Source organism: Lacerta agilis, chromosome 6 (assembly GCF_009819535.1).
Source record: "Lacerta agilis isolate rLacAgi1 chromosome 6, rLacAgi1.pri, whole genome shotgun sequence".
Classification (NCBI taxonomy): Eukaryota; Metazoa; Chordata; class Lepidosauria; order Squamata; family Lacertidae; genus Lacerta; species Lacerta agilis.
The window spans coordinates 45,862,014-45,883,209 of NC_046317.1; the positions used below are offsets into that span (position 1 = coordinate 45,862,014).

General features: G+C 45.5%; 1 protein-coding gene across 2 annotated transcripts in view; it reads left to right on the forward strand.

Moving 5' to 3' along the window:
- SLC6A9 (solute carrier family 6 member 9) overlaps window positions 1–21,196 on the forward strand; it is a 57,219-nt gene that overhangs the window by 27,114 nt on the left and 8,909 nt on the right. For both annotated transcript variants that reach the window (XM_033152339.1, XM_033152338.1), the window contains 5 exons: window positions 16,482–16,638; window positions 17,452–17,583; window positions 18,813–19,068; window positions 20,076–20,208; window positions 20,915–21,049. In XM_033152339.1, the coding sequence (XP_033008230.1) occupies window positions 16,482–16,638; window positions 17,452–17,583; window positions 18,813–19,068; window positions 20,076–20,208; window positions 20,915–21,049 (813 nt within the window). The remainder of the gene's footprint in view (window positions 1–16,481; window positions 16,639–17,451; window positions 17,584–18,812; window positions 19,069–20,075; window positions 20,209–20,914; window positions 21,050–21,196) is intronic.

The following is a 21,196-nucleotide window of genomic DNA, read 5'->3' on the forward strand; positions in this document are numbered from 1 at the left end:
CATTTTGTTGACGACAATGCTGCATGTGCCTTGTGACCTGTCCTGCAACCACAGAAGTGGTCTGCTGCTCTCAGGTAAGGTGGACACTATATCATTGCTAGTATTGAAATAAGATTTAAATGCTAGTCTAGTTGGCTTCTGTACATGGAATGGTGAGACGCCATTTTGTCCTTTGCCTCAGGCAGCAAAATGTCTTGCATCAGCCACAAGCAAACAATACCTTTATATGCATGGCTTTCAACACAAAGTATAGTATACTGTAGGTTGAATAGTCATATTTTGGTTATTTGTCAGCAGCAAATTTAAAAGAGAGGAAATTGAACCTTTTAAAGAATGTATTAATACTGACTTGGTTATACTATCATTTTCACAAGAGATATCAATACTAGCAAGAAACTTCAAATACTGGAAGCCAGCTGCAATTTATAAGTTCTACAACTTGGTTTGCAGTAAGGGGAACACAGCATTTTTGCACTTCTAAAAGAAGTCCCACAGCCAGCAAGATTGACTTAAAAAAATGAAAATCACATTCAGTTCCCTTAGTTTTGGATGTACTAAGAAATATACTATGAAACTTTAAATGAAGTATCAGAATGACTACAAGTACAAAAGAAAAATAAACTCATTAATTAAGATTATTGGGGTTGGGACCCGTTACTGGTTTTTTCTTATAGCACCTCAGAACAGGTTTCACCTTTCTAGGAACTGTCTCTAAAAAATGGAACACCAACTTCACCAAATCTCAACACCTGCAAGCAAATGTATTGCTTGCATCACAACCAGAGCCATCGTGATTAGGATACCCCCTCCTCTCCCTTCGGCAAAGACTTTTGGGTTTCCATTGCTACTTTTGAATCGGTCTTGACTGCACCCTTCCAAAGGCAAGAGCCTAAACCAGGGATGGGGAACCCAGGAGTGGATCTGCTACAAAACTGATGATGTTTAAACTTCAGGGCCCCCAATCCCAGAGGGACCCCCAGAAGCGACTTTCATCCACATTGCTTTAAAAAAATGGGTCTAGTAGACTCAATTTGAGTCGCATGGCTCAAATTGACTATTTATTTGTTTTTGTATATATTTCTCAGAGTTTTGAGAGTCAGTAGCAAAGATATTGTAAAGATTGTAAACAACCCAACTGAAGAAGATAACAGTGGTTATCCAGACCTAATTGCTGGTTGCAAAGGGGCTCCCATAACAATTCAAGCTTCAGGGCCCTAAAAATTAAGGCCTGCCACTGGGCCCACCAAATAATTCCTGCACTGCAACTCATCCCTGACCATTGGATATGTTGTCTGGGGTTGATGGGAGTTGTAGTCCAGCATCTGGAGAGCCACAAATTGCCTGTACGTGGGCTAAACCTTGACTAAGTTAATCCCACCTGCCCAAAATCCCTGGATGGTCACAGTGTGTGTTATCTTCCAACCCGACTTGTGGGGCTCCGATACTGCAGTCGATTTCCCTGCTGTTGCACTGAAGGTGCTGTTCTATCCCATTTAAAGGAGGTCTCAGGCCAGATGGATTGTTGTTGCAGCTTGTGGATGGGTTGGAGTGAGGAGAGTTGAGTGCTGCGTCCCCGGCTCACTCCTTTATGCCTCTTTTAAAACCTCAGTTTGCCTTTTTATTTTTATCCTGCATTTGATGGGTTGATGCATAGATTTAATCAGGTCATATGTTTTACCCTCAGTTGCTTTCTGTAGCAATTTAAGGTTCAGCCTGGGTGCCAGATGGAGTCCAAACCGTTGTTATAGTCAGTGAAGCAGACAAATAATTTCTGTGATTAAAAAGAAGTTTGCTCATCAGTACATGAAGGGAGGGAGGGACATCACAATTGGTGACTTCTTTTGTAGTGTGGAGCAACATTTCCTTTCAAAGGTTTATCCAAAGTGAGATTTCTGATTTGATGAACTTGCTACAGATCATACAGGTGGTTCTGTAGCTGCTTTGGGGTCATGGGTTGCATAATGAATTCATCCTGCTCCTAGCTCAAAACTATGTTTGAATTGCACTGGGCCAAATGGAATTCAATGTCACCTTGTAGAGCTGTGTATGTATATAGAACTTGTGGTGGCATAACTCTTATTTTTGGATACACAACCTCAGTTCCTTATTCTTTTCTACCTATTTTGGCTATTCTTGGCATGCTGGACAGTGCTACTTTGACACAAGCCTTTGATTTGCTGCCTCTGTCCATTCAACAGGCTCCCTTTAGTTCAACATCCATTAAACCATACAGTATTTTGAATTAAGAGGGTGGTAATATAAGCAAGGGACCCAGGTGGCACTGTGGGTTAAACCACAGAGTCTAGGGCTTGCTGATCAGAAGGTCGGCGGTTTGAATCCCTGCCACGGGGTGAGCTCCCGTTGCTCGGTCCCAGCTCCTGCCCACCTAGCAGTTCGAAAGCATGTCAAAGTGCAAGTAAATAAATAGGGACTGCTGCAGTCGGAAGGTAAACGTCGTTTCCGTGCACTGCTCTGGTTCGTCAGAAGCGGCTTTGTCATGCTGGCCACATGACCCGGAAGCTGTCTGCGGACAAACGCCGGCTCCCTCTGCCTATAGAGCGAGATGAGCGCCGCAACCCCAGAGTCGGACACGACTGGACCTGATGGTCAGGGTTCCCTTTACCTTTACCTAATATAAGCAAATAATTTATGGAGGAAATATATAGAATAGTGTTGAGGTAAGCTTACAGAGAAGCACCAGAGTGACAGGAATCAATCTTGAGGCAAGATGAAAGCCCCATCACAGGGAGTGAATTTGAAGAGCAATTTAGGGGTGACAGATTTTCTCCAAAATATGCTGCCCCTGGACCCTAACTTTAAGAGCTCTAGCCCCTGAATGGGCAGGTGGGAAAGTGCCTCCAAGATGGCACCAATGATGCACATGGCAAGCACGTTTTGTTTTTTTAGTCATCCATCTAGGGCAACCTTCCCCAATCTGTAGCCCTCTGGATGTTAGTAGACAATAATGTCCACTCTCCTCACCATGGGCCATTCTGGCTGAGACTTATGGGAGTTACAGTCCCACACATCTAGAGGCTAGCAGGCTGAGGAAGGCTGATTGATCTATGTAATCTTTTTTCCAAAGTGCCGCCACCCTATAGCAATTCCAGAGAAGGATGAGGCAGAGAAAACATCCCTCCTAGGAAAGCAGCTTGTCTCTTCCATCCCCGCAATTCATTGCCTAGCACCGTTTTGGAAGTGCTGCTCCCTACGCCAGAAGGATTCAAGTTTGGGCGCAAATGAAATGAGAAGCCCCCCCCCCCCAGTGCTCATACTTGATATGTGTTGGAGAAGGAGAAAATCTATAGAATGATAGTGAATGCAGTCTAAAGGTTGTAGCAAAAGAAGGCTAAGAAAAGAAAAGATCAGCCCTGTCCATCAAACGCTGAATACTACAGTATTTAATTTGATGCTAGAATTCACTATTCTTAATGTTGACTTCTCACTGGCATAATAATCCACTCTTTCAACATCTCCTCCTGATTCAGGCATCTCCCTCCAATTAAAGATACTTTCACATATTGTGTGAATAGCATCTATTATGTTATTTTATTTTATTACACTTATATCCCTCCTTTCTTCTATCATGGGATCCAAGGAGGCATGCATGTAGTTCTCAGGCAATCCAGCCACAAACCTGTTTAGCATCAGCCAAGTGGTGCCCTCCTGTGCGTTCAGAACACACCAGGAGACCCATAGACTTCTGGGTAGCAGCACCTCTGCTGGGTGTCCCATGTGACTTTTACTAGAATGTTTGGGCTTCAGACTGAAACATAGAACCCTCAATAAGTTAAGAAAGGTCATCTCCCCTCTGTCCCATTGTATATTGAGTACAACACTGATTCAGTGCAATAAAGGTGAAGATGATCATGGGGGATCTTTGGCCAGCAAGGCTGGGGAAATTGGGAATAGTTTTTCTGGTAATATCTGCTGCTTTCTCTTTTCCTCCTGACTTTCACTAGAATATTTAGAAACACACACGTTGTGCAGCTCCTAGCCTAGGACGAACATTCTGTACCCAATCTCTACCCACTGGCACTCCAAAATGATCTTCCCTGTTCCCTTTGGTACTGAGGGCATCATGTTGTGAACAGTTTGAATCCAGCATGCTCTAGGCTTCTTGTTGTTGATATAAGCTGAGCAGCTAGTTGTCTTCTTGCCTGCACTGCCCCAGAGTTGGAGGCTTTGTGGGGTAATGAGTGGGGGTCAGGTGAGGCTCCAGTTGACTCAAGCAATGAGTGAGCTGGGATCAAAAGAGGGATTTCCCTTGGCTCCTAGCTAAGCCTTCCTTGCCACCTGGCTTCTAGCCCAGACCTGCTTCTCTTCCTTCACCACCGCAAGGGCAGCATGTCCCTTGGGAACCACTTGCCGGAAGGGGCTGTGCAGCTGACAGGAGCTTCTCTAGCATAAATCCTGATGCCTGATTGAAGCCTCCTTCTGGAAGCAGCCCAGTGGCCTTACAAGCTCAGCCATGAGGCCCATCAGTTGAGCCAACAGGTGAATTAGCATAAGAAAGGTAGCTCTTGCCAGGGAGTCCTGATGGATGAGCATGAGGTGGTATAAGAACTTCCTTCCCCTTCTCATGCCTATGAAATCCTGCTGTGTCTCTAGGAGAAACCATGGGTGATTCTCTGATCTGTGTCATCACTTGGGTCAAATTCAGTATGTATTTGTACCACATTTGCTATGCAACTGAGGACTCGTCTACACTTCCGCACTTCCGCTTGTCCCATGCCTGGAAAACATGGGTCTGAGTGGTTTTGCCTGTGCCCCACAACTTCCTGAAAGCCTGCTGTTTAGTGATAAATCGGAGCAAATGTCAATCTAGACAAAAACCCAACTGACGTTTGCTCCAATTCAGCAGTAAAGATTGGGTTTCCTCAAGGGCAAGCAGCAGGGCATGTGGAAGTGTGATTGAGTCCTGACTTGTAGGAGGATGCAAAATCATGCATATATGTGAATGTAGATGCACACACACCTTTTCTTGAATTCACCAGCATTGTAAGTAAAAAGTGAAGTTTGTGGTACTTTCCCCTTTTGTGCTTTGTTAGAGCAAGAAGAGAGAGAAGCAGGTTAATGGCATCCACGGGGATTCAGGGTAAATGGCTCCCCTAGTTCTGCCACCTCAAACTATTGCTCAGGATCAGTTCCAACATGGCTCTGGCTGAATATGAAAACATTTGCAGCATTTGCTTTTGTCCATTGAGGCATTGGTGTTTCCGCAATAATCACAAATAGTGAGGAAAGGTATAGTACCACACTCATATGGGGATAGTGGCAGCACCAGGAAGAATCTATATTCAGGAGCACACCAGGGATAAAGAGCCTTCCTTGAGAGGTGAAAATGCATTTCCCCCCCTCAAGTAACCACAACATTTCAGTAATGGGAGAGAGGCAAGCTAAATGTCTGGAGAATGGTGACTGTTTGCACCCACTCCTGGTGCCCTGCCTATGTGTGGGGCAGAAATCCAAACTTAACAAACAGCATTTAAAGAGTGCTCACAGTTCTGCCAGAGGTAGAATTTGGTAGTAACCTGTGCTTCCACAGAAGACCAAGAACTTGGTAGCTTTCAGCATGATTGTCTGGCACTTAAGGTGAACTTTGTGATACATTTATACCTGCACAAAAGCATCTTGCACCAATATAGTGTGATGAAATAACTGCACCATGTCATTACAGGAGGCCCCTGTGCATGCATACTGAAACCAACGACATCACAGAGCTTTAAAGAGAAATTGTAGTATAAAACCACCAAATTCATCAAGGGGTTCAGTGCTATAATTTGTTGACTGAATTGGAAATTTGGAACAATGTTTATTTGTTTATCACACTCTGTGTGCTACCTAGCTTACAAATGTCAGGGTTTCTGTGTTATCAGCAACAACTGTTTTGTAAATTACCACTGTTAATTACACAATTTATTACTACCTCTGGCATCAGCATTTGTAATTCTTCAAACTACCTCCCCCCGCCACCCCCAAATAAACATGTGAAGATATACAGTACCTGCAACTTTATGCACTTGATGAAATCAACTGTAGTCCACAAACGTTTATGCTGTAATTCTCTCTATTAATTTGTTGTCCTTTAAGATGCCACAAGACCCTTTTGTTATTGTTGCAATAGATTAAGACAGATCCCACTCTAGAACTGCCAAGTACAAAGTCAGAACAGAAGCTTGGAATCATATGATAATGAAAGTGTGTGTGTCTGCCTACCAGCTTGTTTTAGACTTTTCATTTTTATTCCACATGCATGTCCATATATATATATATTTCACACTGCTAGGTCATCTTAAAAGCCAACATTTCTCTGAGAATGGGAATTGCTGTTTTGCTTTGAGATTCCAGCAGTGGTATTTGGATGGGTGGCGTTTGTTTGTGTGTGCTTGTGTGCACATGTGAACTTGCATATGCATGGGTCTAGTAATTTTGTCTTCCCCCTAATATTAACAAGGGCCTTTTGATGGTCTGCGATAGGCAGATTTGTGTGCCCGATGCACATTTATAGACAGAACTCTGCTTTCTGAGAATTTGGCCTTGTTCAGATATTGTAATACTGTGCTTTTCAGGATTTCTCTCTCTCTCTCGCCTTCATGGTTGCAAAGAAAAGCATAGGAAAATATGTGCAAAATCAGGCATGCATGCATACATGCATCCTAGGATCTGTCGAGGGACCACGCTCATAGTACCATAGTGCCTTTCGTGTCGATTAGATGAGGGCACATGGCACACCAACCAGGTGGACCATGCAGTATCATATAGAAGACAATGGTTCAATTCAAATGTGAAAATCTGGGTCCAGTAAATCATGGTTTGTTGGAACAAGAATCAATCATGTGTCTGAATGCTTCCGCTTTCCTTCTCCTCCTCTTCGTTCTTCCCCCACCCCTCACTCATGGACTTTAATTCAGTACTACTTAAGTTATTAAATTGGTGGCATCCGAAGCATGATGTCCAAACTAAGAAACTGTGGTTTGAATAATCCCTACAAACCAGGATAGCAGTCCATGGTTTGTTATCCTGCTTGACAGGGATCGCTCAAATGATCATTTCCTAGTTCATATATTGTTGGAAACTCATTCAGAAAACAAGGAAATGTTGAATTAAGGAAGAGAAAAGGGAAGAGGCAGGAGTCTGTGTTCTCATAGCTTATTCTTTGGTTTGTTGGACCAGGGTTGTTGTTGTTGTTGCTGCTATTTTTTAATTTATGAATCACTTTCTTATGTCTGATCCAAGCCAGCAAATGGAATCCTCCTCCACAAGTATAGAAAGGTGTGTGGAACTTTCCCCCTAGAAGCTGGTATAGCTGTTCCTTCCCCTACTGGGTTAACCTCTTGCTGCCCCTAGGAATACCCAGCAACTCATTCTTCCCCAGGGTCCCATACATGGTTCTTCTCCTATGCGCCCCCCCCCCCCGGAGGTTCTTATACCCTTGGATCTGGAGGATGAATGAACTGCTGGATGCTTCCTGAGGAGGCTTGGCAGGCCTTGGATGGGAATGTATGAGCAGGCTGTATTGCTGCATGCCCTGGCAATGTGATGAGAGCCTGTTACAAGGGAGCCCGGCTGGCAAAATGGGGAAAAACAAAATAATGTTAAAAAACAAAATAAAATAACCATGGAGAAACAGTGCTCTTCTATACAGTAACTACCAGCCCTTGTTTCTGGAAAGTTCTGTATAAAAGTATTCAACTAAGTGATTTTACACATATGTATAGAAAGAATGTCAAACAGAATAATTAACTTCACCATTGAAAGCTGCATGACCATATATGCTCCTAGGTAGTATAAAGCTGAGGCAGAATTTACTATAAAATATATAGAATTTCATTGACTTTCATCTGTTTAGTATATATATACTTGCTGAGTAAATACATGAATTAGAAAGCTGGAAACTTTATTTAAAGCACTGATTTAAATCAGCCCTTGTCCTTGGAGGATATCATTATAAATCTTCCAAAACAGTGAAACATTCTGTCTGTATGGGACAGGTAAAATTGCTGACACCAATACAAGATTTGGCCAGACCCACCAAATACCTGTTTTCTTGCCAAGACAGTTTTCCTTCATGAAAAGTCCACTGATTTAATTTTTGACTCACTGTGGGAGCCAATTCACATGTCTTCCTCTAATAAGGGAATGTGTGGCCCATTCCTGCCCTGCTATAGCCACTGCTTGTCTTGGCTGCCCAAAAATGGCAGGGTTGGTAGTTTCTTCCAGTAGCTGACAGAAAGGCAGTGGTGACGGAGGATTAGCCTCGGTACTCACCTCCCCCTTAGAAGTAGTAGCTGAAGCAGTGGAGGACCGATTCCCTGTATTTCCTCCTCAGGGAGGTGAAATGAACTGGTCCAAAGTTTGCAGAGTGGCTTGATCCTAACATGCTAAGAAGCAGCATTGTATGCTGGGAGTTGCCCAAGTCAATAGGCTACTTCCATGAGTTTCACTCCAGCCTTCTCTTTGAGCTCCTGTTGGGAGTTCTCTGCCCAAGAGACCACCACGTGGCCAGAGTTAACTGAGCTCCCATTAATTAAGCAGAACAGAAGCCTCATTAGTGCTCGCTTTGCAATTCAAGTTGGATTAGGCTACTCAGAGTGAGCAGCATGCTTTAAGAAGTCAGCCATGGAGGATCTGACCTGCAGCCAACTATAGTGCTGCCCTTACTCTTGAGATGCTGTTCCTTTGGCCATGGAAAACTGTGTACCAGCTAGGACAGCTGAACTGGTAGGACAAACTAGGACCATTTTTCTTCATAGCCTGATGGTGTAGAGAGTCATTCTTTAATGTCAAGCTGGCACAAGTAGAATATAAAGGATAGCGGCAGTTGTGTTGTGTGATACCCTGGAGCTTCATGTTACAGTACTAGAACATCATAAACTGCCATCCTATTCAGAAACCACTGGGAGGATGAGAACACTTCAACCACCCAGATCACTGTTACTGACCTTCTTGAGCAAAGGAACTTCAGAGGGAGACTTCCAGCATGAAACTGCTGAACTGTAATTTATGAAAAGTTCAGTTCTCTCACCTGTGCCAGAATCGAGCAACAGTAGCTCATCTTACCACATTGTTAATTAGTTTACTAATTATTAGTGAGAGGATTTGTGTGTTGGCCATACACACCAATTTGTGCAGCGATTTGACAAAGTTTTAGTGTAAAAAAAAACAACAACCCGTATTCGTGGTATATTTATTTCCGGGCAGTTGTGAACAGGAGTCAACTTTCATTCTTGGCTTTACATTTTTGGTTTATTTCATGGAAACAAATCAGAACTCCACTCCCAACAGCATTATTGTGGCATGCAGACACAGCTGATATACATACATGCACTCTGAGAGAGGACCCCCCCCCCCCAGCAGCAAATGCAGGATAACGCTTCATGCATTTGATAAAGTGGACTCTATTCCACAGGTCTTTTTCTTGCTGTTTTTGCTGCAACAGCCTGACACAGCTACCGCACCACTACGACTCCTTATGGGGAAGGCTACCAGGCTGTGTATCTAACTCCTTGCAAAGTGCTGTGTAGCCAGGCTGGCAACCCCATTAACTGCGCCAGCGAACGTGCCACGCGGTCACATGTGGCTGCCGCCTGAACATCTCGTCCCAAGCCCATGCTCAGGGAACATGAATGGCCGCAAGCGCCCGGCAAGGACTCGATCAATGCAGAAGGAATGGGGGGCAGAGCGGGAGGGGAGCTGGGAACGCACTCGTTGCTTGATTTACAGCATCTGGACTCCCTGCTTCCGCGGGTGAGAGAAAGGGAGGGGGTGCTAGCACTTCCTCTCTCTGCCCCAGATTCCCTGCTGTGCCCTGGTGAAAGGCCTATTGGTCTAAGTGGAAAAGCACTGAGGAGCCTCTGCTGTCTATTGTGTCACACATCTTACAAAGCCAAAGAAAGAAGCTTCCTTCAGGTGGGTACAGACCCAGAACCTTAATAGGAAACTTGGCACGAAAGCCAGGAGCGGATAACCTGTTATTGCTCCAATATCCTCAGATTGTCTTTGTGGGGACTCTTTGAGATAAAATTACACATACACAATCATCCACGTGGGCTGGAGCTGCTAGCCCAGGTCTGATATGGTGAGATACCTGCCTTTTTATCAGAATCCAGTGAGCGAACATTTAGTTTTCCTGACATGCTCCACTGCTGACCTGGAAGCTGCTTCTCTTCAACATGAAAATGTTAAAGAGAGATGTCAGCAGCTGAAAGGACTGAATCAGAACTTATTAAGAAGTTTTCTTGTATCCGTTTGGGCGTAAATAGACACAGCAGTTCCTGTCCCAGTATAGTTTGCTAATTAACAATGCTAGGATGGTTGTATTTTTACTAGTTACTGGTGTTGTGAATGCTGCTGCTCTCCCCATCCCCATTTAAGTTCAATTCAATCTTTGCATATACTTTTTGCATTTTATTGCCATTCCACTCCACTGGTGGTTCTTCTTCTTCTTCTTTTTGCTATGCACAGTGTGAGTGTGTGGTGTATATACAGTACCAAATGAGGATAATACTTAGTGTCATAATAAATTGGTTCAGTCTTTAAGATGCCACAAGGCACTTTGTTGGTTTTGCTGCAACAGATTAACAGAACTGCCCCTCCGGAAGCTGCATTTATGCAGTAACAGCTTGACTGTATCTGGAGGGAGAAGGCTGTTTGGTTAAGAGTAGCCACCCATATTAAAGACCCCGTGTGGCAGGGCTGGTTTAGCCTTCAGCCAAAAGGCACCAAGGGGAAGTTGCTGGCAATGCTCAGGCCATCAACCTTATCCCTCTGTAAGGAAACCCTGCAAGGCTATTTGCACATACCTAGATGCATGTGTACACATGTATATGTGCAGGTATGTAACAGTTACACACATACTTTTCTGTAAACAAGCATGCAGAGAAACCTTGGGACAAATATGCATAAATACATGTATCTCACTGCTAGTCTTGGAACGCTCTGGGGCTCTGTTCATATTCTGTTTCTCATTTCAGAATTGGTGGAGGAGAGGCAACATCTGTTAAAGGTCATATTGTGCCACAGCTCTTTAAAAGTGCCATATTCTCTGCCCCTAAAACACAAACATCCCCCATAAGAGCAGCGCTTGGAACTGCTGGGTCAAACGTTGCCATGATGCAGGATTGTCACTTGGCCTGACTCCCTTGTCTTGCAACTATGGTTGGGATGCATTCTGTATGCGCAAAGTGTTTGCTGATCTTCCCTCTTTGCATTTGCTCCTCCAAGACTCCACTTATCATGAGAAAATGACTTCAAGCCTCTCTTGTGTCAAGGGTGGATGTGAAGAATACAGAAAAAAGATTGGGATAAGGATATTAGGATGTGGTCTTACTCCCTGCTTGCCACTGGGAAATGTATACCTTTGGCTGTGTACATACCATACTTTTAAAACACCCCCTAAGGATAATGGGAAGTGTAGTTTGCCCCTCATAGAGCTACACTTCTCAGTACCCTTAACCAACTACAGCTGCCAGGATTCTTTTGGGGTGCTATAAATGTATTGTGTGTGCGGTCTTTTCTTTGGAGACAGGTTGTGTGCAGGGTCTCCCTGTGCCCCATGGAGATCCTTGGAGGTGTTCCTGCAGGTTGCCACCGAGTCCCCATGATGCCACAACCCCCACTCTGGCTTCCATGGCCAGGGCTCACAGCAGAGGTCACTTCTAGCAGGCGTGGCTCTCCCATACCCTGCCAGTCCCCCCAGTTAGCGCAGCAGATGGCTCCTTGGCAGCTCTGTGCCAGAGCGGCTGCTGGCTCTAATTGAATGACACGGTTAGGTGCACAACTCGCCGGCTGCCAGCCCCCTCCCATCCCAGTGGCAGGAGGCAAAGCTGAAACGACGGCTTCCATTTGCTGAGTGCTCACAGCAATTGTTTGCGATCAGCGGGCAGCCACGTGCGCCTACGTGGAGTGTGCTGCGTGCACCAGGGGGAGAGCAAAGGAGGTGCATCCACAGGAGAGGCTCCTGCGAAATGCTCCTGCTGGCAGCCTGTTCATCTCGGAGCTCCCGAGAAGTAGTAGGGTTCCTCAGCAAAGCATCCTGGAACATGGGGCAGGGGCAGGCTTCTGGATCCTCAGCCATGAACAGGAGGGCCCAAGTACTCCTTTCCTAGGACACCCACTTTTTCTTTACAATACCCTCTTTTCTCCTTTCCTGTAGTAAAGCTGACCTTTCTCATAAGCACTGAAGTGTAGCACCCTCTTCCTAACACACCAGCAACTGGAGGGATCATTGGCTGGGTGTGAGGTGCAAACGACAGGAGCCAATGTGAGTTTCTCAGAAGATAAAAGGAAATGCTTTGGGCCCTCATGAGAAGCAGCAGCATTTGGTTGGGGAGGTTTAAACCCAGGGTTGGGGAAACCTGTGGCTAAACTACAAACCCCAGCGTCCCTGGTTGAGGATGGTGGGAATTGTGGCTCTGCAGTGTCTGCCCCTGGTTTAAACAGCGAAGATGCAAAAGCTGCTAGCACAGGGCTGATCATCCATCCATAAAACCAAGGGATTCTAGGATGTTCCAGCTGCATCACCCTGCTCCCAATCTTTGCTTATTGACAGATCACTCCTTCAACTGGAAAGAAAGAGCTCCGTCATGGTTTATTTAATTGCTTATGAATAATAAGTGAAATATATTTGCATTTAGAATGAGATTATACAGAATATAGTAGATTATTAATAATCATACCGTATATGTATTCGAACAATAATAATACTGATATATCTATGGTAGTGTAACGGATTATATTTAGTGTATCCTATGTCTCTTCTTATTATGTTTTAATTTTTTGGCTTTCTTTTTATTTGTACTTCTCTCTCTCTCTTCTCTTTTATCACTATATTTTCTCTATAACTGAAATTTTCTTAATAAGATGTTAATAATTTTACGAGTGGCAGTTGAAAGAGGAGTCTTCGCAAATTGCTGACCCAGCTTACTTCAAATTTTGATTTACCCCTCTAGCAAAAGGGATATATTACAAACCTTAAGAATCACGAATCCTGTAGGCTGTTTATGTTAGCTAGATTTAATATGTTCCCCTCCATGATGGTAAGAGGAAGGTATTTAGCTCTCCCAAAATCTGAATGTTTCTGTAAATGCAGTAAGAAGGAACCTGATACATTGGATCATATTTTCTTCTCTTGTAATTTTGGCACTAACTCTAGAAGTCAATTATTAGATGTCTTACAAATGGATAGACCGATCTCTACGCTTCCAGCTATTCAAACACTGTTGTCGGACAGTAATGATAAAATCACTTCAATAGTAGCCAAATTTTTAAGCTCAGTCCATACAGAAAGACTAATTCATTACAAAGAGGATTAGGAGATTTCAACTAAATAGTAATGCGGCATTATTATATTGTTGTATCATTTATATCAATTGATGTTTTAACTAAGGATTATTATGAGAAGTTTGAAGTTATTTTTTTTACGGACTAGTATTGAATTTTAGAGTTAAAGATTTAATTAATACAAGCCTTATTTTGTTGAGCTCATATTTTATACATTTTATACATAATATCTATTCGAAAAGGTTTGGTTTGTTATGCCTAATAGAGGTTATTGAATATTTACCCCTCAAGTACGTAGGCAAGCGAACTAACAATCACTTAAGTCTCATGCAGGAAAGCTTAACCCAGAAGCATTTCCAGGTGGTGTCCCATCTCTCAGTAGGAGGAGGGGGCAAGGTACAGGCAGTAGCCGGCAGAGAAATATTGCTCCAGAGCACAGCCAGATGTGCCCCATCTGCTCTAAGGGAAGAGAAGCCAGGCTTTGTTGTTGACACAGCACATCTCCCTTTCCTTTGATCTGAAGGCTGCCATTGTTATCCTTGGGCAGTACAGGGAACTGGTGGTGCCAGGATGGAGCTAGATGCACAAAAGCTCCATTTTTGTCTTGCGGAAAGCAGCTACGCTTGATGACAGCATCCTGTCCTCTTTGGTGCTTGGGCTTCTTCTGTGTGGGGCTGAGTGCTTCCAGCCAGACTTGGAAGTCGTACTGTTCCAGAGGTAGCTCAGACTGTGGCTCTGTCAATGCTGCTGCGGCAAGTAGCCTCTGTTCCTCCCCCTGCCCCTTAGGGGATAGAGAAATTGGGGGCATGTCTAAGGCTTGGGCTAGCATTGGACCCATTTGGAAGGGGAACTCTAGGGTGATGGGACAAGATTGTTTAGTATCATTTATTTTCTCTGACAGACCTTAAAGGACTCGGTATGATTAAGGAGGACTGAGGCTCCCTCTCCTGGCGATGTCCTTTTACTACAGCAATAACAGCCTTCCTGAGCCTGTCACAGATAGACACACCGTGGGCACTTCCTTCCAGATGACCTGTTTACTAAGCATTCGCCCTGATTTGTTTGCAGGGAGACAACAGCACAACATTGGCTATTTAATGACCATTGGTTCAGAATTGTTTTTGGGGAGATTAGATGACATTGCGTCAAAGCAAGTGTTTCTCTCTCCCCCCCCCCCACTCTCTAGTGCATTCTCCCCACCAGTTTCCAGTCTTACAGGGATGAAGCTGGCTTGTCACGCAAGTTATAACTGTGCAACCCAAATTTGCTGATGCACATGTTGTTTTTGGCCCCAGATGGGGGGTGGGGGTGGGGGGTGGAACGGGCTTACATGTGACTCAGTCCTCATGCAAACGGGGAATTGCCTGTAGTCCATGTACCATTATATGTTCTTAATAGAACAACTCTCACTTATGTGCTGAAAGGTCAGATATAGTCATTCCCCACTTTTATTGTGAGTACAAAAGGGAGTTAACATCTATAAAAAAGGCAATTTAGTGATGCCATGTAAACATCCATAGACTATACAGTGACATGGCAATTTAGTGATGCCATGTAAACATGGCATCACTAAATGCTCAGTGGGCATATTCTGAATTAGCTACCAAGAGTCAAAGAGAGGATCCAGTTTTCCTCTTGAGATTGCCAGGAACAAGCATGAGTATATTTCTGTTCCTTCTTCACACAAAACATAGTTAACATTGGGCATTCCCTATCACAGGATACAGTAATGGTCAGTGGCTTATAGGGCTTTGTAAAGGGCGATAAATTATTACAGGATGTGAAGTCTCAACAGCAGTCGTTCACAATGGCTTAGATCAGTGGTTTCTAACCAGTGTGCCGTGGCACCCAGGGGTGCCTTGAATGATGGCCAGGGGTGCTGCGGGCAACACTGGCCTCTGCCCCTCTTTCCTTCCCGCCCTCCTCTGATGCCCTCCCACATCTGCCTCCCAAAGGCTTGCACAGCTGTTTGTTGAGGCCCTGGCTACAAGCTGGTCAGGCAAATGGTGCCTCTGGGGCTGGCCAGGAGGTGCTGGTTGCCAGGAGCCTCAGAATAAACAAGCAAGTGGATGAGGGAGCCCAGCCAGCCAGTCTGCCAGCCCTTGCTGTTGGGAATGGACAGACAATTGGGAGGCCAGACTGGCAGGCAGGTGCTGCGCTGGCCTTTCTTGTGCTTGCTGTTTCCAAGGCCTGCCTGGGAGCCGAGTGCCCTGTGCTGAAGGGGAGCCTTTCTGCCATGCAGGCCCAGGGGCTCCCGCTGCTGCCACTGCTGCCTCCCAATGTAAGGTGCTGCCCAGAGGACTCCCAAGGAGAGGGGAGCACAGAGGAGGCTGAGGGAAAACTCCACAAGGGAGGGTGTTCAAAAAAGGGTGAGAGACTGCCAGCTCTGCAAGCATGGGGTGACATAACTGGGTTCCCCTGAGCCCCACAGAGGTGCCACAGAAGGAATGTAGTTGGTCAAGGGAGCCGTGCACTCAAGAAGGTTGAAAATGTCTGGCTTAAATGAAACCTCCACATGGAGAGTTCATTCATGAAGTAATGAAAGAAATCATTCAGATAAATCTGTAAGTATCAGGTGCCAGGGGCAAAACAACAGGTATCTTCATGAAGCCCCCTTCCTGGCTTGTGGGCTTCCCAAAGCAATTGGGCTGGCCACTGATGGAAGCAGTATACTGGGCTAGGTGGGGCTTTTCCTGATGCCCTGATGAGATTAGCTTCCCTGCCAGTGAGTAAAGGGATCTGCTTGCCTTTCCTGTGGCCTCTTGTGCTCCATCAGTAGGCAGGCAGAGGGAGCAGGCACAGAGGCTCCTTTGTGCTGACTCCTCTTATGCCTGCTTTGTATGGGCTGCAGCTGCCAGCTTCCCTACAGCCTGACCCAGGACTATTCATCTGGGCAGGCAGGGGGTAGCAGCCCCCTTAGCATAATCAAACTCTCCGCCCCCTGCCTGCTTTCCCTCCAGCTGGGGAAGGGGAGTGACTTTAAACCACCAGCAGCACAAGCACCCAGAGTTGAAGAAGGGTGTGTGTGGGTGTGTGGGTGTCCTGTTTTGTTATCTTCCTGTTGCCCGTTCTAAAGCTCCTCTCTTTGTGGGAAGACCTTACAGGACCGACAGTAGGGGAGACCCAGAAGGAGGGAAAAGGATAACTTACCTCCACCCACCCCCTGTCTGCAATAACTGACTGTCCTCTTCTGGCAGAATGGTGCTGTGCCTGGCGAGACGTCTAAGCGAGACGAGAACCTCAAGCGTGGCAACTGGGGCAACCAGATCGAGTTTATTCTCACGAGCGTTGGCTACGCTGTCGGGCTTGGCAATGTATGGCGCTTCCCTTACCTCTGCTATCGCAATGGGGGAGGTGAGTATTAGCCAGGGAAGGGTGCGTGCAGCACATGAGGAGAGATAGGACCCACTCTGCATTTCACTTGCTGACAGTCCTGACTCTGATGCTGTCTGGGGCTAGAGCATGTGCAGTGTTGCAAATAGCAGGGTAGGAGTGATTCCCTGCCCCCAGCCAGTACTAAACCCAGTGCTCTGGCATAGCACTGATGTGTGTGTGTTTGTGTGTGGTGGGAATTGCAGTGCTGTGTCCTGCTAGTTCCGGGATGCAACTTTGTCCCCACAGTCCAGGGTGTATCCTAGGAGCTTCATACACAACTATCTGGTGAGTATAGGGCTCCCCCTGCAGGAGAAGACAGGGATTCCTTGCCACAGTCTGGGCAGCTTTCTCCCCACACATAATATGACACCTGGGGCAAATCTCTGCATTTCTTAAGGGGTTTGAAGCTCCTTTTCCACTGGCTTGAAGCACAGGAAGTTGCCTTGTACTAAGTCCAACTATTTATCCATCTAGCCCAGTGTGCCAGGTAGAAGAGGTCTTTCCTCGGGTGTGACGTAGTGGTTCAGAGTGTCAGACTAGGACATGGGGAAACCAGGGCTCAAATCCCCACTTGACCATGAAGCTCACTGAGTGACCTTAGGCCAATCACTGCCTCTGAGCCTAACCTACTTCACGGGGGGGGAGGGGTTAAAAGAGGAAAAAGTGGGATATAAGTACAACAAATGAATATTACATCCCATCTTGAGCTTTTTCACATCGAGATGCTGAAGCATGTGCTCTTCCCCTAAGCTATGGTTCCTCTCCGGTGCTCATTTCCTCTTCTGTCTCCAGGTGCCTTCATGTTCCCCTACTTCATCATGTTGGTGTTCTGTGGGATCCCCCTCTTCTTCATGGAGCTCTCGTTCGGACAGTTTGCTAGCCAGGGCTGCCTTGGTGTCTGGAGAATTAGCCCCATGTTCAAAGGTGAGAGGCAGCACATTCAGTGCATACATTCTTTTTAAAAAATAGAATTTTATTAGATTTTCAACAATATAACAAAAACATAAAAATAACTGACACTACACACTATAACAATTTTTTTTACAAAAATACAAAATACAAAAATCAACAAAGAAAAAGAAAATAACGACAAAAAAAACAACTATAATCACTGTGATCATTCAATCCTTAACATTGTTAGCTGACTTCCTCATGTCCTCTCCTTCTGCGTTCATTGTATAACATTGTTAGTAATTTCTTAACATTATATAATCATCAGTAACACCTTATCTATTTTCCATAACTGTAGCCTAACATATCTTCTAGTTCAATTCTCAGATACTAATCTTAGCATGAATTTTCAAATAGTCTTTAAATTTCTTCCAATCTTTCTGTACCGCTTCGTCCCTCTGGTCTTGGAGTTTCCCAGTCAGTTCTGTCAGTGCATACATTCTGTCCGGTTATTGTGCTACAAACACATTTGCAGTCCGCATCCTCTGCTCCCCATGTGTGGGTAGAGATTCGTGCGCACATTTCCCTCTGAAATGCAGGCTCCTGCACAACAGCTTTACTTTGTTGGTAAAAGGCCTGATTAAAGGACGACTGGCAACCAAATTGGTACAGTATTTGCATTTCAACTGGAGTTGCTAGGAGCAAAATCGATTTAAAGACAAACAGATAATCAGTATTTTGGGGCAGTGGACCTTCGGCATCTCTGGGCAGGATTAGTTCAAAAGCAAAATTCAGAACATGTAATACTGCACATGTAATATTGCTTCATTTTCATCGTGCTTAGTCTAATCTGTTGTAGGTGCATGAGACCATGCAGGGCGTGGTGTAGTGTCTGTGCAGCCAGTGTGCTCCCTCCACCTGCATCCCACGTGCCTTATTGCAGTTGTGCCTAGTTGTGTTAGTGAACCAGGGAGGGCAGGCAGCAGCATGATGTGCGAAAGAGGTGGGCAGGCATGCAGGCCTGAGTGCTGACTAGGCAGAAAGCTGACATCTTGGTACGTTAAATAATAAATAAACAAATTGCCTAACCAGGCCCAAATTGTGCTGCAGTTTGTCAGCCTGTGCCTTACATCCGCAGCCTTGGTGTTTGTGTGTCCATACTTGCACAGGCCATGTACTTTATTTGGCTGCAAACTCCCATTCCTAGACACCTTAGAGCTCTCCCCCTTGCAACTTGTGCTCACGCTTTGCTTTCCCTCCAGGTGTTGGGTATGGTATGATGGTTGTGTCCAGCTACATTGGAATCTACTACAACGTTGTGATCTGCATCGCCTTCTATTATTTCTTCTCATCAATGACACGGGTGCTGCCCTGGACGTACTGCGGCAACTACTGGAACACACCTGATTGCGCTGGTGTGTTGGACGTTACCAATGGCTCAGATGGATCATCGCTCAACTTCACACAACTCTTTAACCAGACGGTCAAGCGCACGAGCCCCAGTGAGGAATATTGGAGGTGATGATGATGGAGGGGGGCAAATGGGTGTGGGATGAAGAGGGAACCAGCTTGTCAGTCGGGAACTGAGGGCCTGCCTCACAAGAGGACAAGCTAACCACCATGGACACATCTTAGTTCAAATATGGCAGATGGAGATCATGGCCTTATTTTTACCTTCCCTAAGTTGTTAAGGATGTTACCAAAACCTTCCGGGCCTGGGATCACTGGGTGGTTCTAGGGGAGGTTGCATATTGGAGAGATGTTGCCCCAAATAGGCACCAAGCACAGACGTTTTGAATGCAGCTGTCCTGAAAGTTTCATGGGTCATCAGAATGAATGTGGGGAAACCTCTTATTTGCTATTAATGACAGGAGAGTGTCTAAGGATTAGCAGCCAGAGGCAAGCACATCTGGAAAATTAGAAGGCAGGCTCGCTATTGCTGAGCCAAGGAATGGAGATAGTAGGTGTGAATATGAGCCTGCAGCATTTTCACTTTAAAAGTTCAAAACCATCCTGTGTATTTTGCCTCTTGAATTAGAAGATTGGAACAGAATATATGTTGAGGATTATTTTTATATTAATCTTCTGATTGACCTCAGCTGCAGTCGGGCCCTGAAATGTTTATTATATTGTGAGGAGGGTTATAAATGGACTGTTCCCATAGGAATCTGAGAGATGCTTGTGATATTTTTTTTTTTATGTCTCATGATGCAAGTGGTCTAGAAATAACCAAAACCTTGAGGCTAGTACTAAATTGTGTGCATTCATTCACCCACTCACTTGCTTGCTTCCTTATGCACAGGTTCCTATCTCCCATTTTCAACTGTTTGTTCAAAGCAGCTAATGTCATAAGGCCATTACGCCAGCATTTAACATAATAGGCTGTCACTCCTGGCATTGTGGGCAGCCCTGATGTCTGGGGTTGGACCTTTTGGTGGGGGCAGGTTGGGTAGGTGCAGATTGGTTGGGGTGTGTTTTCTGGAGCACATAAGAACTCTGGTTTGTGCTGCTGTCTTCTTCCCCAGGCGGTATGTGCTGAAGCTGTCGGATGACATTGGGAACCTGGGCGAGGTGCGACTCCCTCTTCTGGGTTGTCTGGGCGTCTCTTGGGTTGTCGTCTTCCTCTGCCTCATCAGGGGTGTCAAGTCCTCAGGAAAAGCAAGTAGTGTTCCTTCTCTTCTAACTTCTCCATGGAAACCCAAAGCATGACGACCTCTCCAGGCCTCCAACATGGCTTACCCAATGCCTGCAAACATTCTACCCCTCCTCTCTTATCCAAGCCTAACAACTTGCTTGTGAGAAATGTTTACTTCAGAACTGCCCTTCTAGATCCTTAGGAAGAGGCTGAGCTGTGTGCCCAGTGCTTAGACATTGACTAAGCAGGGTACACGAATTCATGATATAGGCAGAAAAATCATGCTGCCTAACAGACTGTTGGTACTAAAGCAGTGTTTCTCAAAGTGGGTCTCCAGCTGCTGTTGGCCTACAACTCCCGCCATCCCTAGCTAGCAGGACCAGTGGTCTGAGATGATGGGAGCTGTAGTCCAACAACAGCTGGAGATGCAAGTTTGAGAAACGTCGTACTAAAGCAACGTTCAACAATAGCAGTAGCAGTAAAAGTTAAGTTGCAAGCCTGTTGCGACTGACACTGTGATGGAACTAAGGTTTCAGGGGAAGAAGACGTCTTTGTCCAGTTGCTGGAAACCATCGGCAGATACAGTGCTCTTGTGCTCAGGTCCTACATGAGGGTTTCCCACAAGCATCTGAGTGGCCACAGTGACAACAGAATGCTGGGCAGGATGCCATTAGCCTGATCCAGCTGACTCCTCTAATGTTCTTATCCAACTTTCCTTTTGACTCCCAGGTTGTGTATTTCACGGCAACCTTCCCGTACGTGGTGCTGACAATCTTATTTGTGCGGGGGATAACCCTTGAAGGAGCCGTTACCGGGATCATGTACTATCTGACACCGCAGTGGGACAAAATTCTTGATGCAAAGGTACTTGTGTGGAATGCCGGATAGGCTCGAGCTGTTGCCCCCGGGACATGATCTCTGGGATTTCATGATCGCACCACCTCTTCCCCTCCCCTCCTTACCATAGGAGTTTGGGGGCTTGTGTAAACTAGGCAATGAGCTGTGCTGGTA